This window comes from Arvicanthis niloticus, chromosome 3 (genome assembly GCF_011762505.2).
Source record: "Arvicanthis niloticus isolate mArvNil1 chromosome 3, mArvNil1.pat.X, whole genome shotgun sequence".
In the NCBI taxonomy this organism is placed as follows: domain Eukaryota; kingdom Metazoa; phylum Chordata; class Mammalia; order Rodentia; family Muridae; genus Arvicanthis; species Arvicanthis niloticus.
In genome coordinates, this window is record NC_047660.1 from 72,931,481 (window position 1) to 72,951,511 (window position 20,031).

The 20,031-nt window shown below is 45.7% G+C and overlaps 1 protein-coding gene across 1 annotated transcript in view; it reads left to right on the forward strand.

Annotated features, from left to right (window-relative positions):
* Window positions 1-834: 834 nt before the first annotated feature.
* Window positions 835-20,031, forward strand: part of Nid2 (nidogen 2) — a 61,996-nt gene continuing 42,799 nt past the window's right edge. Inside the window, exons 1-4 of the mRNA XM_034497404.2 lie at window positions 835-1,128; window positions 1,841-2,149; window positions 13,683-13,915; window positions 18,776-19,503. Coding sequence (XP_034353295.1) covers window positions 901-1,128; window positions 1,841-2,149; window positions 13,683-13,915; window positions 18,776-19,503 — 1,498 coding nt within the window. The 5' untranslated portion in view covers window positions 835-900. The remainder of the gene's footprint in view (window positions 1,129-1,840; window positions 2,150-13,682; window positions 13,916-18,775; window positions 19,504-20,031) is intronic.

Below are 20,031 nucleotides of genomic sequence, written 5' to 3' on the forward strand. Positions count from 1 at the left end.
AGGGGGTTCCCCAACACTGGCGCAGCTGCTTTCCAGGTTGTGAGGTTTTCCCGTCCTGCAGGGCAGTTCGGGTTACCGATTCTGTGGCCTCCTGCTAGGGCAGTTCCTAAACTACCAGGCTTTGGGAGGAACAGTCAGTCGTCCCGCCCCGGCGCCTGGCCGCCTCACTCCAGGCTCCAATTCAAGGGGGTTACACAAAGTGAGATTCACCGCTCTCTAGGGTGGTTTTCCCCAGGGAAGGCAAACAGCTGGGGAGGACCTTTCAGAGGGTGGCAGTGTCCTTCCAAAGGTTAGTCAGCGCTTAGGGATAGAATTTGGGAGTCATCTTTTCACAAAGGCATGCTTCTCAGCAGGAAATCTGGGTGGGGCGGAGCAGCCCCCGGATGGAGACAAAGCTCCTTTGATTCTTTATCCGAAGGCCAGGCCTTTAGCATGAAGGGTACCCCGACCCCAGGGCAGGGCGCGAACTCCAGTGTGTAATCTTATTACCCTCCCTCGCACTGGCAACCCGGCGCACACAGTCACTCCAACCCAGAGCTGCACGCGCGCGGAGGGTCTTTCCAGCCCTTGAGGTTATCTCCTGCAGCATCGTAGCCCATACTGGAGAGTTGGGGATAGCCTAGGAGTAGTCAGGACAGCCCAGACCAGACCCGGCCAACAGCATCACCTTCCCAGCCCGGCAGCTCCAGCAAACTACAGCAGTCTTAGAAAACCTAATGAGAACCAGATGTAGTGGCCGCTGGCGAACTTTCTCAGAGTCGCTGATTGGTCAATGGCCGAGAGCTGTAGCCAATCAGCGTGCTGGGCGGGCCCGCATTGCGGACCAGAGGTCCAAGTTGGAGTCTGGCGGGCAGTGTGGCCCGCAGGGACTCGAGGAGTAGAGGGCAGAGCCTAGGAGGAATGAGCATGTCTCAGGACCCGACAGCCGGGTGGCTGGCACCGCCATCGCTGCTATCGCTGCTGCTGTTGCTGCTGTCTCGAGTCGGGGCTCTGCGTACTGACGAGCTCTTTCCTTACGGGGAGTCCTGGGGAGACCAGCTGCTGCCAGAGGGCGACGACGAAAGCTCAGCAGCTGTGAGGCTGGCAATACCCCTGCGCTTCTACGATGCCCAGTTCAGCAACCTCTACGTAAGTTCAGCTCCCGGAGGTGCGCGGCTGGCTGGGTGTGGGACTCGTAGCTTCTTCCCAGGGTGTGGAACAACTAACCTCCATGTTTAACTGTGGTCCCCGCTGGGGACCAGGCTTAGCAGCGGCGCTGCAGCTTCTTGATCCCTGCTGTGGAGGAATAAGGATCACTTCAAGGGAGAGCTGGAACCGTGCCCCTCTACTTTGACATCCTAGGCAGGAAGATGAAGTTGAGGCTGCCAGTGGGGTTTGCATTTAGGGCGGTGGGAGGCTGTGCACGTCGGCAGAGCTATCTTAAGGACGTGCAGTAGTGGAGAAAGTTGGACGGGTTCGAGAGCGGCCGCACCTGTGGGTCGCAGTGCACTGGAGGGGTGAGGTAGGAGCAGGACGGTAGTTGAAGTTGATCTTGTTACCCTGGATGTGTCTCAACCTGAGAGGAAGGGGGAGTCTTCTGGACTCGAGTAGAACTCTTTTCTCCGAGGGACGGTAGGTGCTTACGACTGGATTATGGTGGCTTGAGAGACCACCACTATTTTGTCCTTTTAAAAATGTTTGGGGTGGGGGCGGGATTCACGTGCCACCTCGTGCATGTGAAGATCAGAGAACCAGTTTTTATTTCCACCTTGTGTCGGGTCCTAGAACTCAAGTCGTCAGGTTTGACGACAAAGTGCCCTTACCTGCTGAACTGTCTCACCGCCCCGTGGTCTTATTGTAGGTGGGCACCAACGGCATCATCTCCACCCAGGACTTCCCCAGGGAGACACAATATGTAGATGATGATTTTCCTACGGACTTCCCAGCCATCGCCCCGTTCCTGGCTGACATAGACACTAGTCACAGCAGGGGCCGGATCCTGTACCGCGAGGACACCTCCCAGGCTGTGCTGAGTCTGGCTGCCCGCTACGTGCACACAGGGTTCCCGCTGTCCGGGTCCAGCTTTACCCCCACCCACGCCTTCCTGGCCACCTGGGAGCACGTGGGCGCCTACGAGGAGGTCAGGCGCGGGGCTGCGCCATCGGGAGAGGTAAGTAAGGGATACCCTGCAGCTGAACAAATTGAAGAAATGGGTTTGAATTTTGAGTGGGAACTAAGGCATTGACTAGGAGTTCTTCTCATCCGGCGTTGAACCGGATGAAACCAGTGCTTAGGCAGCTTGTGAGTGAAGTCTATTGTCTCAGGGAGCATTCTAAGGCTCCCTAACTACTAAGTCAGCAAAGGAAATCGCTTAGTGAATTGAGGGACTAAGGCTCAGACCCTGGGGGGAACTTAAGACACCTTACATGAATTTCTGGAGCCACCTATAAGTACACAAGTATTTCTAATGATATGTTCATTGAAGGAAAAAATGGAAAATTCAGGAAATTTAAAAGGGAACAACTTCTTATTTTCCTACCACCGTTTTTTTGGGTTTTTTTTTTTTTTTTGGTTTTTTTTTTTTTTTTTTGTTTTGTTTTTTGTTTTTTTTTTGTTTTTTTTTTTTTATGAGCTGGGCGTGGTGGCACATGCTTTTGATTCCATCAAAGGCAGAGGCAAACGGATCTCTGTGAGTTCAAGGCCAGCCTGGTCTTCAAAGTGCCTTCCAGGACAGTTAGAATACACAGAGAAACCCTGTCTCGACAAACCATAAATAATCCATATTTTATATGTACATTTTCAGTTATTTCTTTAGCATATTGTTGCCATTAACAATGGTGTGTTCACAGTGCCCATATTACTGCTTCACTTGCTTGTTCTGCTGAATAGTATACTCTTGTCAGTGTGTTTCTTTAATGTTCATAACAACCGTATAAGATCTCACCCAATGCATTTATGACCCTTCCTAGTGGTTATTAAGGTTGCGTCTGTGTTTTTATTATAATCAGTACTATGAAACGCTTTTAGGCTTTTATTTTATTCATATGTGTGTCTCTCCGTGTGTCTGCTGATGTTGGTAGGGCCACAAGAGGGCTTGGATTCCTTGAAGCTGGAGTTGAAGTTGTTACCAATAGGCAGTTGTGAGTGGCTTGACTGACCATGGGTACAGGGATTTGAGCTAACATGCTCAAAGGACTACGCGTCCTTAACTGTGGACTTCTCCAGCACCTCTCCAGAGCCAGAGCTTTTTAAAGAGTCAAATCATTGCACAGCCTTAGCTGACATCAGGAAAGTGGAAGGATGCCATGCACTTCTTAGTGAGCTCCTTGTAGCTTTCGCCACATTGCCTTTGTAACAGTTTATATACTTCTGTCTGCAGGAGACTGTTTTGTAGTCTCCCTGGAGAAAGCACCAACAACTCCTGGCTTTGGTCTTAGCAACATGTGAAGTGGGCATGGGTTGGTCAGGGTAGATCACCTCATTCCTGGTGTAAGTAGAGACAGATTCCTCTTGTGAAATTCCACCTGGGTGTAAAATGGCATAGACCAGGAGCAAACCATGTTTGCTTTAACTCCTAGTGTTTCTTAGTTACAGAAGTGATGTCTTTTCTACAAGGTTTAGAGCTTGCCCATTGCCCCTGTTACTGACACTGGCTGTGCTTGTTCTGTGTTCTTAAAGGCAGAGGCATGTTTTCTTATGCACCAGCAGAGATCTAGAAATAACATCATTTGAAGTTATGGTTTCTTACTTGACAGGTTAACATCATTTTGCTCACTAACTAGCCTTGTATTGCATGGGTTTAACATCTCAATTAACAGTTCCACAGAACACCTTCAACTCAAACACTGTGCCTCCTTCGTGCAGGCCGGTCATCTAGAGGGCTAAAGAAGACAGTCCCCACTGTTAGGTTTCATTCATTCATACATTATTTTTTAGACACTTATCTAAAATCATGTATAACAAGCTTATAATAGAAAACAGAATAAACTTTTCTAATATAAGCAACTAGTATTGAACTTCTTATATTTCTATTTTCATATAGTCTTTTTAAAAGTTTTCATTTATGAGTGAGAGTGTGTGCGTGCACATGCGTGCACATGCATGTGGGGACCAGAGGTCATCTTTAAATGTCTTTGCTTGGGAGCCATTTTGTCTTTCATGATCTCTCTGGTACCTGGGGCTTCCCAGTTAGGCTAGGCTTGTTGGCCAGGGATCTGCTTTTTTCTCTCCAGAGCCGAGATTACAAGTGTACTGCGTGCCCCGCTTTCATATGGGTGCTGTGGACCAAACTCAGGACTTCATGAATGCACAGCAAGCACTTCATTAACTGTGCTGCCTTCCCAGCTTCTCTTGTAATCTTAAAAAACAAAACAGAAAGCCACACATGTCATAGTCATAGATATACATATCTCTCAATTTATACATAGTTGATATATATTAATTCAGAAACCATTTTATACAATCTCCTTATATCTGTACTGAAATAGACCTTGAATGGACTGCTCTTACCCTGAAAGTCCTCATTTATATGTAGTAGGGACATCATTGATAAACTTGTGGTAATATGATAGGCTCTTTACCTGGAGCTTCCTCCAAACCCTTCCTGTTTTAAGGATTCCATTTGGATAGGTTTCAGTGAGCAAGCAAAGTTAGTTCCTGCAAGATAGAAAGCAGAGAACTGGTCAGCCTGTGCTCTGGAGTTTATTGGTACTGAGGCATGGCACGCTCTGTATCATTCAGAAGAGTGGGGGTGATAGGGGATCTAAGGTGGGAAGGCTCCAGGCAGATCGAGGCTGTCCCCTCTGAGGAGTGTAGATTGGGTTCTCACACAGTGTGCAGCCTTAAAAGATGTGAAGTGGGAGGTCTAACTTTTCTTGTTCCTTTTTTTCCCTTCTGACACCCCCCACTCTGTCTCATTCTGTCCTCATAAATCCCAGGTTGGCTTCAAACTCCTCATAATGATGATCTTGAATCTGATGCTTTTGCCCCACTCTCACCTGTGCGCTGAGATAATGGGTGTGCAGCGTCACACCCTACGCAGTTGATGGGGATTGAACCCAGAGGGAGTTAAGTGCATGCTGAGCAGCCAGGTGCTCTACTAGCTGAGCCACGACCCAGCCTGAGCACTGTCATTCTGGTGACATTCATTAGTAAGGGACGAAGGGCAAACTGTTTAGACAGTTGTTAAATTGTCTGTTTGTTCACACCATCAAACTCTCTTTTTAGATTTTTAAAAATTGTTTTTTATGAGTATGGGTCTTACGGCTGCATGTGCCTTGTGCTCTATGGCATGCAGTGCTCAGGGAGTCCAGAAGAGGGCACCAGATCCCCCAGACGGGATTACCTACTGGTGTGAGCTATCATGTGAGTGCTGGGAATTGAACACAGGTCCTCTGGAAGGAGAGCCAGTGATCTTAACCAGGAAGCCATCTCTCTGTCCCCTCTTCTTACCTTCTTTCAGGAGTATTTAATACTGTCTTCCAACACAGTCCCACAGGGTAAGTGTAATAATTACCGTTTATATCACAGAAGAGAAAATAACTTCCAAATCTGATTTAAGTGAGGCAAAGGTATCTTAGAAGACCCAGCTTTCCCCTTTCTTACGTTCCTGCAAGACTCATTTTCTATGCACGAATCATGTAAGTAGTTGTAATAATAATAGTTGTGCTTTTTCTGAAGTTTTTCAATAAATGAGGTTAGCGGTTTAGTGTTCGCTGAGGCTCTAGTGCCAGGACAGTTCTTGGAGCCATATTCAGAGGAGGTGTGAACTGGGGTGAAGTTGCTGTGAGGGACCCTTCTGATGCCACTGTCACTTTGAAATTAGTGTTCTGCTGCTGTCAAGGAGAGTTCAGCTAGCCAGGCGGTGGTGGCGCATGCCTTTAATCCCAGCACTTGGGAGGCAGAGGCAGGTGGATTTCTGAGTTCGAGGCCAGCCTGGTCTACAGAGTAAGTTCCAGGTCAGCCAAGGCTATACAGAGAAACCCTGTCTCGAAAAACAAACAAACAAACAAACAAACAAACAAACAAACAAACAAAAGGAGAGTTCAGCTGAATTGGCCTCTTGCAACAGGGAAAAAAAAAAAAAAGAATTAGAGCAAGAAGCATTTGCACTGAGGCTCTGGGGTCTTGAGGCTGTAGTGGGTCCCAAGTGTATTAGTGCTTATTTGACATGAAGGTTGCAGCCCCAGAGAGATGAATTACTTACTAGGATTCTCCTTTCATCAGCAATGTTCTTCCACAGTTTCTCCTTTGGGGGGGGGGGGTGTCTGCACATGCATTCACACTTGCACACACTCACATTTGTGTGGAGGTGCATGTGTGCATGTGTCTGCAGACCAGAGGACAACCTTGAGTGTCATTCCTTAGCACCTAAGTGCCTAAGGAATTTTTTAATAATAATTTTTTAATAAATAAATAATTTTTAAAAAATATTTATTTATTTGCTGTGTGTATGTGTACATGCTATGACTCTGTGGTGGTCACAGAATAACTCTGAGGTTGTTCATGTCTCTTCCACTCCCTCTTTGTGGGGTCTGGGAATTGAACTCTGGTCGTCAGGCTTACGTGGTAAGCGCCTTTAACCTGCTGAGAGCTCTCTCCAGCTCTCAAATTATTTTCAGGCACATCTCCCTCTGATCCAGTACTTAGCAGCTAAGCTAGAATTGCAGGTTGATAAGGTGTCCAGGGCTGCCTTCCTAGTTATGGGACTACAGACCTGGGAATAACACTATGACTGTTTTGTAAACTAAGTCTTTCATGACTGAGCAACATTCAAAGGCCCAGTAATTTTCTCATTATCCCTTCAAAGTACTCATGAAGTTTGTAACAAGGTAGAAAACACTTGCAGCAGTGGTCTTGGAAGACATGAGCCCTCTTCATTTTCTAAGCTGTAGAAAGAGGTGACAGTACTGACTTGACAGAGTTGACATAGGAATTGACCAAGGCAATGTTTTGTTCCTGACATGTAAGGAACTATGGTAGAACTCCTTTATGTAAGGGTTTGGTTGTTTCATTTCATTTTATTTTCTGTGTGTGTATGCATATTTATGTATCTGTATGTTTACATGCTGCATGTGAATATGCATGTGTATGATATGTGTGCAAATGATATGTTCATGTTGTATATGAAGTTGTGTGTGCATGTTTATGATGTATATGTGTGTCTGAGTATGTGCATTATGTGTGTGTTTGCATATGTGTATGAATATGTATGTGTATGATGTGTGTGTCTGTGGATGGTATGTATGATGTGTGTATGTGCATGGTGTGTGTGCATGTGTGTGTCTGTATGGTGTGTTTATGTGCATATGGTGTGTGTGGTATTTATGTATGTGCATACTGCACTGAGGCCATGTGTGTGTATGATGTATACATTGGGTGTGTGCATACATGTGTGTATGACATGTAAGTATGTGGTTTTGTATGATTTATGTTTGCACACAGCATGGTGCACATGTAGAGCTTGGGAGAAGAGCCTTCTGGAACCAGTTCTCTCCTTTTATATGGGTTCCTGGAATTGAACTCAGATTTCAAGGCAAGGGCTTTATTTACCTGCTGAGCCTCGTCTGGCTCTCTCTATAAGGACTCTTTAAATGGAGGGTTTTCTGGATCACTTTTTAATCTTTGTTTATCTTTTCTTTTTTTTTTTAATTGGGGAATGAGGTGGGGAAAATTCTGTAGCTTTCTTGTCTTTTTAACTTTTCCATCTAGATCATTCTTCAGGTATTGCCATAGGCTGAGTGGGCTTCAGGATTTATTCCATCCGATGAGGGTTTGTGTACAGGGTGTGTTTTCAGTTACTCTTATGGAAGGATACTTCGAAAGCCCTGGGATTGAGCTCTTGCTTTGATAGATTTTTTTTTTTTTAAGGTAGATTTTGGCACACATTAATCTCCTTTGCCTGGAGGATTCTGTGATTTCTACATAGTTTTCGTACATCTGGTGTAGTAATTTTAATATTAGTTACTGGAAAGTTGACATCAGAGGAATAACATCTTCACAGTGTAAAATGCTTCTGCTGCTCTTTATTCTCTCCATGATTCACATTGGGTGTGATGGAGTGTTCTACCTGGCATGCAAGAATGTCATGGTACAACTGCATTAAAAAAAAAAATGAACAAATAAAGTATTTGTTTATTTTATTAATCTGAGATTTCTTAATCTGTCACTTCATAGAGCAAAAAGGTTATGGCTGGAAGATCTGGGTACAGTTTTGTTGCTCTCTGTGTTTTTGGTTTTAGGGGAGGGCTGTTGTACTCTCATTGGTGGGGAGGGTGTTATCAAGAACTGAGTTATGCGGTATGTTGAATGTTTTTGTTGATGAGGAATTTCTTTTGGGTTGGAAAGGACCACAGGAATGGGACCTGAGAATGAGTGGCAGGAGAGCTTGCCTTAGGCTGGGCTGCTTCCTGGGAAAAGGATGGAAACATTGTATCTGTAGTGGAGAAGCAGAGAAAGATGGGTGTTGGTTCTAAGCTTGCTTTCTCCTTTGTATGCATTCCAGGATGGACCCCAGGGAATGACGCTGTCTATATTTAGGGTGGGTCTTCTTCCCTCCTTAATTAAGGTAATCAAGATACTTTCTCGAGACATGCTCAGTGGCTGTTTCCTAGATGGTTTTAGACACTGTTACATTGACAGTCAATAGTATCCATCACAGTTGGTCCCTGGATACTTTAACATGGGATGGTGGGTGTTGAGTTGGTACAAAGATGACAGTTGTTGATTAAGAACTTTGGATTTAGCTGGAGCTTTCTAATTTATGGAGTTAGAGTCCACAGAAAGGGTGTGTGTATAATTTACCACATGTCAGTGAAGACAAAGAGAATAGAGAATAACTAGATACATGAAAATGGGTTGAAGAAAACTGCTAAGGTGTTCTTGAAGACTACATCTGAAGAAGGATACACTATGCGATTGTGCAAGTATTGGGCATTTTTCTTAACTCTGCAGTAAGAAGGTGAATATGGAACACCGAGAATGCCAGTGTCCCCACAGGAAAGAATGACACCCAGAGTGGAGGTTGCTGTTCACACCAAGTGTGTGAGGCCAGAACCGGTGGCCTTATAACTCCAGAAAATGTGTCCTTAAGGAAGACATAATCTCAAACGTTGTCCTCCTGCTCGCTGATGTTTTACTGTGGTCAGATGGTATGTTTTAGTTTGGTCCCCTGACGGCCAGTGTCCTATCAACACTGGAAGGCCATGTTTTGTATCTAGAAAGAGCATGCAGGCTCCTCTGTGGTTTCTTCGAAGGCTTCTGGTTTTCTGTCTGAACAGGAAACTGGAGACCATGTAGCTAGGCAGCTCTGGCCTGACCCTTTCTGTACTGCCCTCCACCCTGTGGAGGGCCCTCTCCTCTCTGGCATCCCTGGGAAGGGAGCCAGTGACTCTCATACAGGGTTGGCAGTCCATCTGAGGGCTTCCCTTCAGAACCCGTGTGGAGGGCTATTGGAAAGCTTGTCTCTGGGGATGCGAAGGGCCTTTCCCTTTGGAAACCAGTCAGAGTGTGTGTGTGAGGAGGGGCCCTTCAGGACCTATGGAGTGGCCTCTCAGCCGTTCTCCGTGGAAGTCTGTAGCCCTGACAAGGGGTCTGTTCATGTGTGGACAGCTTTCGAGCAGCTCAACGCCTTTGGAGTGTACTTTGGCATCATAAACTATATTAAAAGAAGCTTTTGTTGTTTTTTTTTTCCTCAGCTATTTGCCTATTTTAGTGGAGACAAGAAAATTAAACACTTGCCATTTGTAATGAGTGCTTCTCCAAAAGGTGACACAGAAAACACACTGAACAAATGAGGCACTAAATGTGCAGAGCCAGGCTTTCCCATCACAGCCTCCACACTTCTCCCCAGACCTCCTCCCCATCACCTTCCAATCTCCACATGGAGACAGCCCTTATCATATGGAATTTCTCTAAATTTAGAACCTTGGTTCTCCCTTATCTTGGGATGTTGATTGTGGCTGCAACGCCAGGAGCCTCCACAGTTGGTTATTTAAGGATGGGATTCTTAGTTCCACTTTTTATCTCCCTCGATGAACTTTGTTGTGACTGAAATAAAACTCTGGCAGCCACTGGCCACACCCTGACTGATGACGTGTTCTGCCTGGACCTGAGTTGGAAACTTAGAGGCTCTGACCATTCTGGGGAGGGTCAAGCTTTGCTGATGAGATGGTTGAGGACTACAGCTGTAACAAAGAAGCAGGTAGGGACTGAATACTTGACCCTTTTTAAAACAAGGAAGCTACGCAGACTTTCCCTGTTAGAGAATACAGTGGAGCTGCATAGTTTTGATTTTTTTTTTCTTGAAACCATATTAACACCTGCATTTCTTTGTCCTATTACCTGACTCTCAAAGCTATACTTTAGCATTATATGTCAGAAAGGTAAAATTAAGATTTGAGATGTTCTAGAACAAGGCAGAAAAAAAAAAAAAAAAAACCACAAGGACACATCCGTTCCTTGTATTCAATTTTGAGGTTCTCCCTGTATCTAGTTTGCCTTGTTTAGCAAAATGGAGAGGTAATTATACCAATATGGTTTTTTTTCTTAAAAATTGTCTTCCCAGTTCTCTATTAAATCATAAAGCATCTATGATCTAGTGAGAAAAGCCAACTACTGAGTCTAAGACAGTGGAGCCTCCCTTAACTGATTCTTTGGTGGAAGAAGGTAGTAAAGGCGGAAAAGATCCCTTTGAAATTGAGTAAATGAAATACCAAGAAGTAATTTCAGAGTCACCAGGGTGTTAATTCAGGCTCCATCACTCTCCTCTGTCCTCTTTGGCTCCTGCGGTGTTTATCTTCATTCATTGGCTGCCATTGTGACGCCACCCCACCCCCACTCTGATGTTCTGGACACCCTCCTTTCTCTGTGGCCTCTGTCACCATGCCTGTCCCCAGTCACTCTTCTAAAATTCCAGTCCTGGCTGTTTCCCTCTCCTATAATTCGGGCTCTTGGGGCATAGTCACTGACCTTGGCTCCTTCATACCTGCAGCTTCAAACATAATTGGCTTAGCAGGTACTTGGCCCTGATGAGTTAATATTAATATGAATTAATATGGGTTAGTGAGTGGAGTTCAAAGCCAAACCAGGCAACTAACATGAGCTGAATGCATATGGGAAGCCAGCAAAGTGGGTGCTGGAGGATGGAAGGGGTTCCATAGGAAATCACAGTACTCAGCCCCCAGGAGGCAGTGCTTGCTGGTTAGGATTTTCTTAGTGCAGTGAAATATAAACACAGCATCAAAGCACATAGTAGGACTGGGGACCCTTAAACACTGTGTTGAAGGCATAGTGGAACTGAGCCTGGGAAGGGAGATTAGGTCAGAGCATGTGCCCTTGAATGGCTTGCTTGGTAGAGTTCAGATGACAGACTATTGCAGGGCATGAGCTGTGGGGCTGGCTGGCTGGCTGGCTGCCACCACTACTCATTGTCCAACCTTAAGCAAGCCCCTGGTCTATTTCTTCATCTGCAGCGTGACAAGATAACTTGTGTTGTAAAGAGATTGAAAAGGAAAGGGAGTTTGGCTGTGAGATCGTAAGGAGGCCTTTCTGACCAGCCGCTTTCTGACTGAGTGTTGCCTGCAGTGGGCATTAGATGGATGGATGGATGGATGGATGGATACATGTATGCGTGCATGGATACATGGATGGGTGATGCACTGATGGATGCGTGGTTGGGTGGGTCGATGGATGGATGGATGCATGGATGGATGCATGCATGGATGCATGGATGATCCATATGAGAGATGCTGAGACACAAGATTACAAACCAGGACTGAGGTTATAGGAATGGGCAAGTTAATTTTGTTCCATGTTCAGAACACTCAAAAGAATTTGGACTGGAGACACTTACAACCTTAACCATTTTACATACACTCTGTTATTATGTTAATTGGTACATTTATACAATATCTTTCAGTATATCCAACTCTTCCCTCTTCCATTTCTTCTGTCCACACAATTTAATGTCCTTTATTTGTTCTGATAACCCCTTGAGTACAGTGAGGCCTATTGGGGCACAGGTGAGGGGGCCATCACTGCAGCAGAGTCCACCCACTAGGGACCACACCCTAAAGAAGACTCTCTCCCTCCAGCAGCCATCAACTGTCAGCATCTTCTCAGCTGCAGGTGGGAGCTTCTGTGCCCTCCCCCATCCGTGCTGGAATCTGAGTGGTTTGCTCGTCTGCTGGTCGCCACAGCTGCTGAGCCACAGCTGCTATGAGCCACTTTATGAGTAAGCAGCCATGTCATGTGCACAAGACATTGTTTTGACACCATTCCTTCTGACCTCTGGCTCTTATACTCTTTCCAGTATTCCCTGAGCCTCGAGGGAAGTAGATACAAGTGGGAGCATCTGTGGCTGAGCTCTCCACCGATAGTTTGTTCTCTGTTCTTGGACTAGTTATGAATGTGTGTATTAACATCCATCTACTGTACGAAGGTGCTCCCCCAGTGACCACCGAGAGCTGCGCTAATCTATGAGTTTATAACTGGTATGGTTTGATACTATATATCCATTTAACAAAGTAATAGTCTTGGCTCACCCCCCCCAAGCCCCCCAGGGCTTATGAGCCTCTCTGCCATGTTTCTTGGCCAGATTTACAGTACCAGGCAGAAGTTTCCTTTTGTAGAGCAGGCCTTAAATCCACCCAGAAAGTGATGGATGATCCTCATAACATTCCTGCCACTTAGGGCACCCATCAGTACATCTTGCCAGGGATTTTGTTATGTAGCCCTGAGCAATCACAATGGGGTGAGACTGTAGCCTGCATCCCATCTTCTGGCATCATGAAAGGTAGCTGGCAGGGGTGGAAGCTTCCCAGCAAGGATCGTGCGTGCGTGCGTGTGTTCGCACGTGTGTGTGTGTGTGTGCGCGCGCGCGCGCGTGCGCACGTGCCTGTGTATGTGAATGCATGAATGCATGAATGTGTGTCTGTGTGTGATTTCTCCAATTCCTTTGACCTACATGTGTGGTGTCATCAGCTATAGGATCGTACCGTCACATTTTGATGGGTAGCTCTGAGCAATGACAACTGACAACTTTGGTATTGTCATCTCTGTGACATTTTTGACTAACAACTTGAGGGCAAGGTGTCCTACACCTGGCTCTGGGCTTTCTGAGAACTTGTGGCCAGTGCGAGGAGCGTTATCCCCTATGTAAGCCAGTTCCCTTTAAATGTTGTATGTTGGCAAGTAGTTTTCATATGGCTTTCTTTTTTTTTTTTTAATGGACATTTTGCCTGCATGTCTTGTCTGTGTGAGGCTGTCAGAAGCCCTGGAACTGGAGTTAAAGGCATGTGTGAGCTACCATGGCCATGTAGGTGCTGGGAATTGAACCCAGGACCCCTGGAAGAGCAGCCGGTGCCCTTAGCTATTCATCTCTCCAGCCTTTCAGATGGCTTTTTCAAACATCCTTAGTGTTAGTTAATCCTTCCTCATCCTCTCCTCTTCCTGCAGTTCTAAAGTTTTTAAACTAGTGTTTTATTGATGCATTATTTAACTGTTGATCTAAATTGATAGAAGAGGTTAAAATAATAACTCACATAGCTTACAAAATTATGTTTGGAATTTGAAGAGGGAATTCTAAAGGAGATTGTATTCAAAACCAATGTGGGGAAATCTTAAAAAGGATCACCTTGTCTGTGCTCTGTTTTTCTTGTTTATTTGTTTGTTTAAGAATGTCTGCAATTCCTTTTTGTCCACAGCTGAACACTTTCCAGGCTGTTCTGGCATCTGATGAATCTGATACCTACGCCCTCTTTCTCTATCCTGCCAATGGCCTTCAGTTCTTTGGAACCCGCCCCAAAGAGTCCTACAATGTCCAGCTGCAGCTTCCCGCTAGGGTGGGCTTCTGCCGAGGGGAAGCAGATGACCTGAAGAGAGAAGCGCTGTATTTCAGCCTGACTAACACTGAGCAGTCTGTGAAGAATCTCTACCAGTAAGTCATGTGGAGTGTGTGCCTGTGCTATGCTACTGGAAGGACAATTTAGGAAGGACAGGATCTCAAGTGACCAGAGACCATTTGATAATAAGCTTTGGTGGCTTCTAAGAAAGGCACTGGCTCAAAATCAGGAGCTAAGCTGGACCCTGGTGCTTCAGGCTCTCCAAGATATAAAAGATCCTTTATTTTTCCTGCACTGTCAGTCAGGCATAGAAACCAGAACCAGCAGCGATTATATGTGTTTTTGCAGAACCACTAGGGCTTGCTATGAAAAACATTGTTCTTGGAGCTACATAAAAATATCCAGTAATAACTGCGTCAGTGGAGGCTTTTCAGGTTAATGATTTCTCGAAAGGAGTCATCATGATTTAGTCTTTCAAACAGGTATTGTTGAGGATTAAATTATGAGTAATATAATTGGAGGAAGGGAATAGATGAGGCTTTTAGAATTTTCAGGATTTCTCCAGGCATCATCACCTGAAATCATGCTGATTGGTTTGTCCACAGAGTTGCCAGAGACAAATCTATTTCTTAGTCTCCCCAGAGGCTTATTCTGCCAGTGCAGCAATAGGCTATTTGGTTATAGGTTGTTTGCATGCATCTCTTGTGCTTATCAACTAGATCATGGGAAGATAGAGTGACTCAGCAAAAATTTATTGATCACTTTCTGCAAAGCATTGTGATACAACGCTCCAAAGCACAAAAACAGGGGTGGTATCTTATACAGAGTAGATAGACTGATTCTCACTCGGATTTCATGTTTTTCTATTGTTTGTATTTTGTTTCATGTTGTCAGTCACTCTGGTCATGTCTCATGCTGCTCCCATCTGGCAATTCTGATATTTCTGGAGCATCAAAGGAGGAAGTGAAGGAAGAACCGGACTGGGTGGATGGCAGTGTGTGTGTCTGTGTGCATGTGCATACATGTGTGTGACACACATGTGTGAAGGCCTTTATGGTTCTAGTAGGGAAACACAACTGCTTCTGCTCACAAAATTTGTTCAAACACACAGGCATACGTGTACACATGCATGTACACACATACACACACACACACACACACACACACACACACACACACCAGCTTCCTATGGCCGTGCAAATGCCAATTGTCATTCTAAAATTCTGTGATTCATGGTCCTTCTTTCCAGGTGCTGTTGATGTCCAGGGACTGTGCTTTAAAAAATGGTTGAATTTCAAGCACTCAGCCCTCCTTCCAAGGGCTCTATGTACAAGTGTCCTCTCCTGTTCCGTGCTGGGTGTCTGTCAGTCTCCTCGCCCACTGTTAGTCTAGGCTCTGGAACAAACTGAGCTACATGCCGTCTCTCCTTTCTCCTCTTATCTCCATTCAGGAGCTTAAGGACTCTCACTCCCTAGGTTGTACATAGAGCCCTTGGAAGGAGGGCTAAGTGCTTGAAATACTATGATTTTTAAGACACAGGCGCGCGCGCGTGCACACACACACACACACACACTGCCATCCACCTGCTCCGGGTCTTCCTTCATTTTCTCCTTTAATGCTTTTCAGAAATATCAGAATTGCCAGAGAGGAGCAGCGTGAGATGTGACCAGAGTAACTGACAGATATGTTGTACCTCACGCTTAATAAGATGAAACAAAATACAACAGAATAACATGAAATGCAAAAGACAACAGAATAACATGAAATGCAAGTCAGAATTCTCCTACCACTACTTTGAGTGACAGCTGTGTTACCTCCCCTTTCAGAGTGGGGCCTGCCTGCCATTCAGTGTTGCCTTGCTTACCGCTGTCTCCTAGGCCTCTTTCCTCAACATTCTGTCAGTATTGTCAGTATTGTACGGGGTTCAAGCATTGCATCATATGCCCAGCGTTATGAGGACATTTGTGAACTAAAGTAGCTCGGGATGGTGGTCCTAGCTCTCTCTGGATGCTCTGCTCTACATCCCCAGGGAGGAGATCATTTTCCTAGTCCTGGAATGTCTTCCTCAAACAAAGGTCATACATTATTCATGTTTGCAGGGGCTTGTGAAGTGTATGCACGTTCAGGGAGAGAGTAGTAATTAGGTAGGTATTACCCGCAGGGCCTGCGCTGGGCCTTTAATGTGGGATTTCTCATGTTCTTCCTAAGAACGCAGGCAGGAAGGCATGGCCGTCCAGTTTTATAATCTAGTTTTCCTTTCTAGGAGACAAATTCTTGCTATCAGTAAGCATTGCAAACGACCTCAGAGTGGAGGGGAAACTGATTGCTCAGATTTTCATCAGGCACTGCAGCGAACGCCAGGATATTGATTTATGTCTCATTAAAAGGCATTTATTTGGCTTTATTCTTCCATAATTTGTATTTTCCTACTCTTTGAAGCTTTTATAGCTGTCCACTTCTAAACTCAAGAGGTTTCCCAGCTGCAGCACCCCTGCTGTGGGGGTGGGCTCAGGCTCCAGGGCCTCCTCTTACTGATTGGTTTCAGTTTTAAAATTACATTTACTGTGCAGGATTGGGGGTTGGGGCAGCTGGGGGTGTGTCTGGGTCACAGAGCAGTTTGTGGGAATTCGTGCTCTCCCCTCACCATGTGGATTCTGGGTCTAGCTCTAAGCTCTTGTAGATAAGTGGGTTTCCCTGCTGTTTATCAGCCTGGAGTTTTGTTTTCTGTAGTGTGTTTTATCTGCAACCTTAATTTCTATAAGCATACCAAGTGAGGGCAGGAGATGAAGCTCTAGAATATCTGCCCTGTGGCCGGACATAAAGCCCAGAGTTTTCTCCTCAGTACCACATACGCAGGGCACAATGCCTCATACCAGTATTTGAGAGGTGGAGGCAGGAGGAAGAGAAGCTTAAGGTTATCCTGAGCTACATGAGATTGTGTCTCAAAAAAATAAAAAGGAACCACAGCAAGCAAATATAGCAAATCACAGAAAGGATGGAGGTTTGCATTCTGTATCCTAAGTGAACTGTAGCAGAAGCTGCCCTCTGCTTTCTGTTGCTGTGGTAAAGCACTGACCTGACTTGGGGAGGAAGGGGTTTATTTGGTTTAAGGATCCTGGGTCACAGTGCCTTAGGGGAGCCAAGGCAGGAACTCAGGCAGGACAGAAACCTGGAGGGAGGCAGGAACTGGAGCAGAAGCCACAGAGGAACATTATTATTGGCTTGGTTCCCATGTCTTCCTCAGCCTGATTTCTTACACAGCCGGAGATGGTGCCCTAGGATGGTGCCACCCACAGTGGGCTGCTCTTCCTCCCATCAACCATTAACCAAGAAAATGCCCCGTTTCCCCTCCCCACCGCCAGACTTGCCTTCAGGTCTGCGTGATTGAGGTGATATCTTAATCAAAATTCCCTCTTCCCAGATACGTCTAGGTTTGCATCAAGTTGACAAAATCCAGCCAGTGCAGCAGCAGCAGTGTCACGCATACACTTGGCTGCAGGTAGTGGGCTGTGGACAGTGCACTGGATGAGAGAGAGAAAGAGAACTGAAGAAAACCTCAGCTGTTTTAAAAACATCATTGCAATAGAAACCTAGACTAGAATGATGAATACTTGCCCCAGTGAACAAAGGTCTCTTGTTATATGGCTCTATGAATTTTAAAGCTTCTTATTAGCCATTCGTTCTTATTCTTCATTGTTGACTTTTGAGGAGATTCCATAGTGTGGGAGAATTTGAGCATGGTATTTAGTGCAAACACAGGATTGGTGTCATTGGCCAGTTCCAGCTTTCCAGAGCTTTATTAACTCCAGCTTTCTCTTAGGGTTAGGAGCCTTACACATAGCTGTCCCCTTCACAATGTGCCATTGACATTGAAATAGTGGGTCACTGAGCTGTCGAGGGTGCCACATGCTCGCAATCCCAGCAGAAGATCTTAGGTTTGGGTATTGCTGGGACTTAGCTAGTGAGACTCCTCAGAAGAAAGAGATTCTTGGGAACTGAGAGGGGTTCATGGCCTGCTCTACAGATGAGCCTCGTCTTGGTTAATAGATTTGTATCTCACCCACGTTGAGCAAAAAATTGTTTTAGACGTGGACATTAAGAAGTACTGATATGGGCTGGAGAGATGGCTCAGCGGTTAGGAGCACTGACTGCTTTTCTAGGGGTCTTGAATTCAGTTCCCAGCAACCATATGGTGGCTCACAACCATCTATAATGGGATTCAATGCCCTCTTCTGGTGTGTCTGAAGACAATGCACTCACATAAATAAATAAATAAATAAATAAATAAATAAAATCTTAACAAAACAAAACAAAATACTGACATATCTATCATCCTCTGTCATTAATGGATTAGTCCATGTGAATCACAGTGCATGCAGATGTTTGAAACACAAGTCTTGTTAGCATGAAATTCGTGCTCTGACTCTGCCAGCTATTGGCTCTATGATCTTAGGATTAGCTAATCTCTCTAAACCAACTTTGTCTCACTAAGATTGAGCATAGCTACCACCCTTCCCTTGCAGGGCGCAGGGAAGACTGTCAAGCACTGGTGTGGGCTAGGCCAGACCAAAGCATGTAGAAATCAGTATTATTTAAGTGTTTAAAGAATTGTAAGCTTCTTGAATATGATTTACGTTTTCACTCATGTAGAGAACACACATAATATTCTTGAATTCCGTGCTCGCAGACAGCCAGGTTCTTGACAGAACATTTGGTTTGAGCTTCTGGAGCTGACATATAGCCTGATGGTTTAGTGTTCCACATACAATGCCAGCAAAAGGCAGCTTATAGCAAAATTCCAGGATGGTAGTTATCTCAGTTACCTAGAAGGTTTGCTTCTGTTTCACATAGCAGGGAAAATTCGACTTTGGTCTTTGTAGTCTTTTGGTTTCAAAACAAATTCTGAAGGAGGATGAATGGACTGGTTACAATCAGCTCTTTTCCTTTGTTCTTAGGCTAAGCAACTTGGGGATTCCTGGAGCGTGGGCTTTTCACATTGGCAGCAGGTTCGCCCTGGACAATGTCAGGCCAGCCAATGTTGGAGGCGACCTTTCCACAGCTCGCTCCTCAGCGCCTGAGCACTCCTTCAACCGTGCCGCAGCCCTGGAGAGCTATACTGAGGACAGTTTTGATTATTACGATGAGAATGAAGAGGATGTTGAATACCCACCAATTGAACCAGGGGAGGCCCTGGAAGGCCACAGCAGAATTGATGTGTCTTTCAATTCAAAGGCTGGTCCAGGCCTTGTGGACAGAGGCACCTCATCTCCAGATTCGGATCATGCTTCTCCTTTGCCACACCCAGAACCTGGTAACTGGCCCTCCTACCGGGAAACAGAATCGGCTTCTTTGGACCCTCAAACCAAACAGGGGCCACCTGTGGGAGAGGTAGAGGTCCTGGATTTCAAGGACCCAGCAGAGCTTTTGGATCAGATGGGTACCAGAACTCCAGCTCCTCCAGAAGCAGAGGCAGCTTTCCTGACTCCAGTCAAGGAAGACCTTGGGAGCACAAACACCCAGTCCTATCCGGAGGCAGGGCCAGTGCCTTCAGAGCCAAATGTTCCTGTCCCTCCTCTGGAAGGAGGAGTCCTTCCTAATTACCCCATGTCTGGTCACGTGCCACCCCTGAGTGGAGGGAGGTATGTGGTAGGACTGGAGGATCACGTTGGTTCTAATGATCAGGGTAAGTGCATTAAAAAAACTGGGCATTTGAGGTTTTATTTAAAGAAAATGTTGCAGAGTTGACAGACTAGACATGGTCAATCACCTGTGCTAATCACTGAACCAGGCAGGCTGGGGCAGGCTGGGGCAGGCTGGGGCAGGCTGGGGCAGGCTGGGGCAGGCTGGGGCAGGCTGGGGCAGGCTGGGGCAGGCTGGGGTAGGCTGGGGCAGGCTGGGGCAGGCTGAGACCAAAGGATCATCTAGGTTTCTGACTAGCTGGGGCTATATAGAGAATTCTAGAATGAAACTTCTTCCAAAACAAAACAAAAAATACAGCTATAGTTTTCTTGTGAGTGAATAGGTGAAAAGTTTAGCAAGCAGATTGGAACTGATTTTTTTTTCCTCCTTGTGTTTAAGGAGATAAATTCCCTTTTGCCAAGTACATCTTGGCAGAAGAGTTCTTCTTGGAGCCTCCTGGCCATCAATAATGTGTTCTAAAAAAACTAGGCCTCATGGAATGGGGAAAGAACTGGGTCATTTGTGCCAGCTC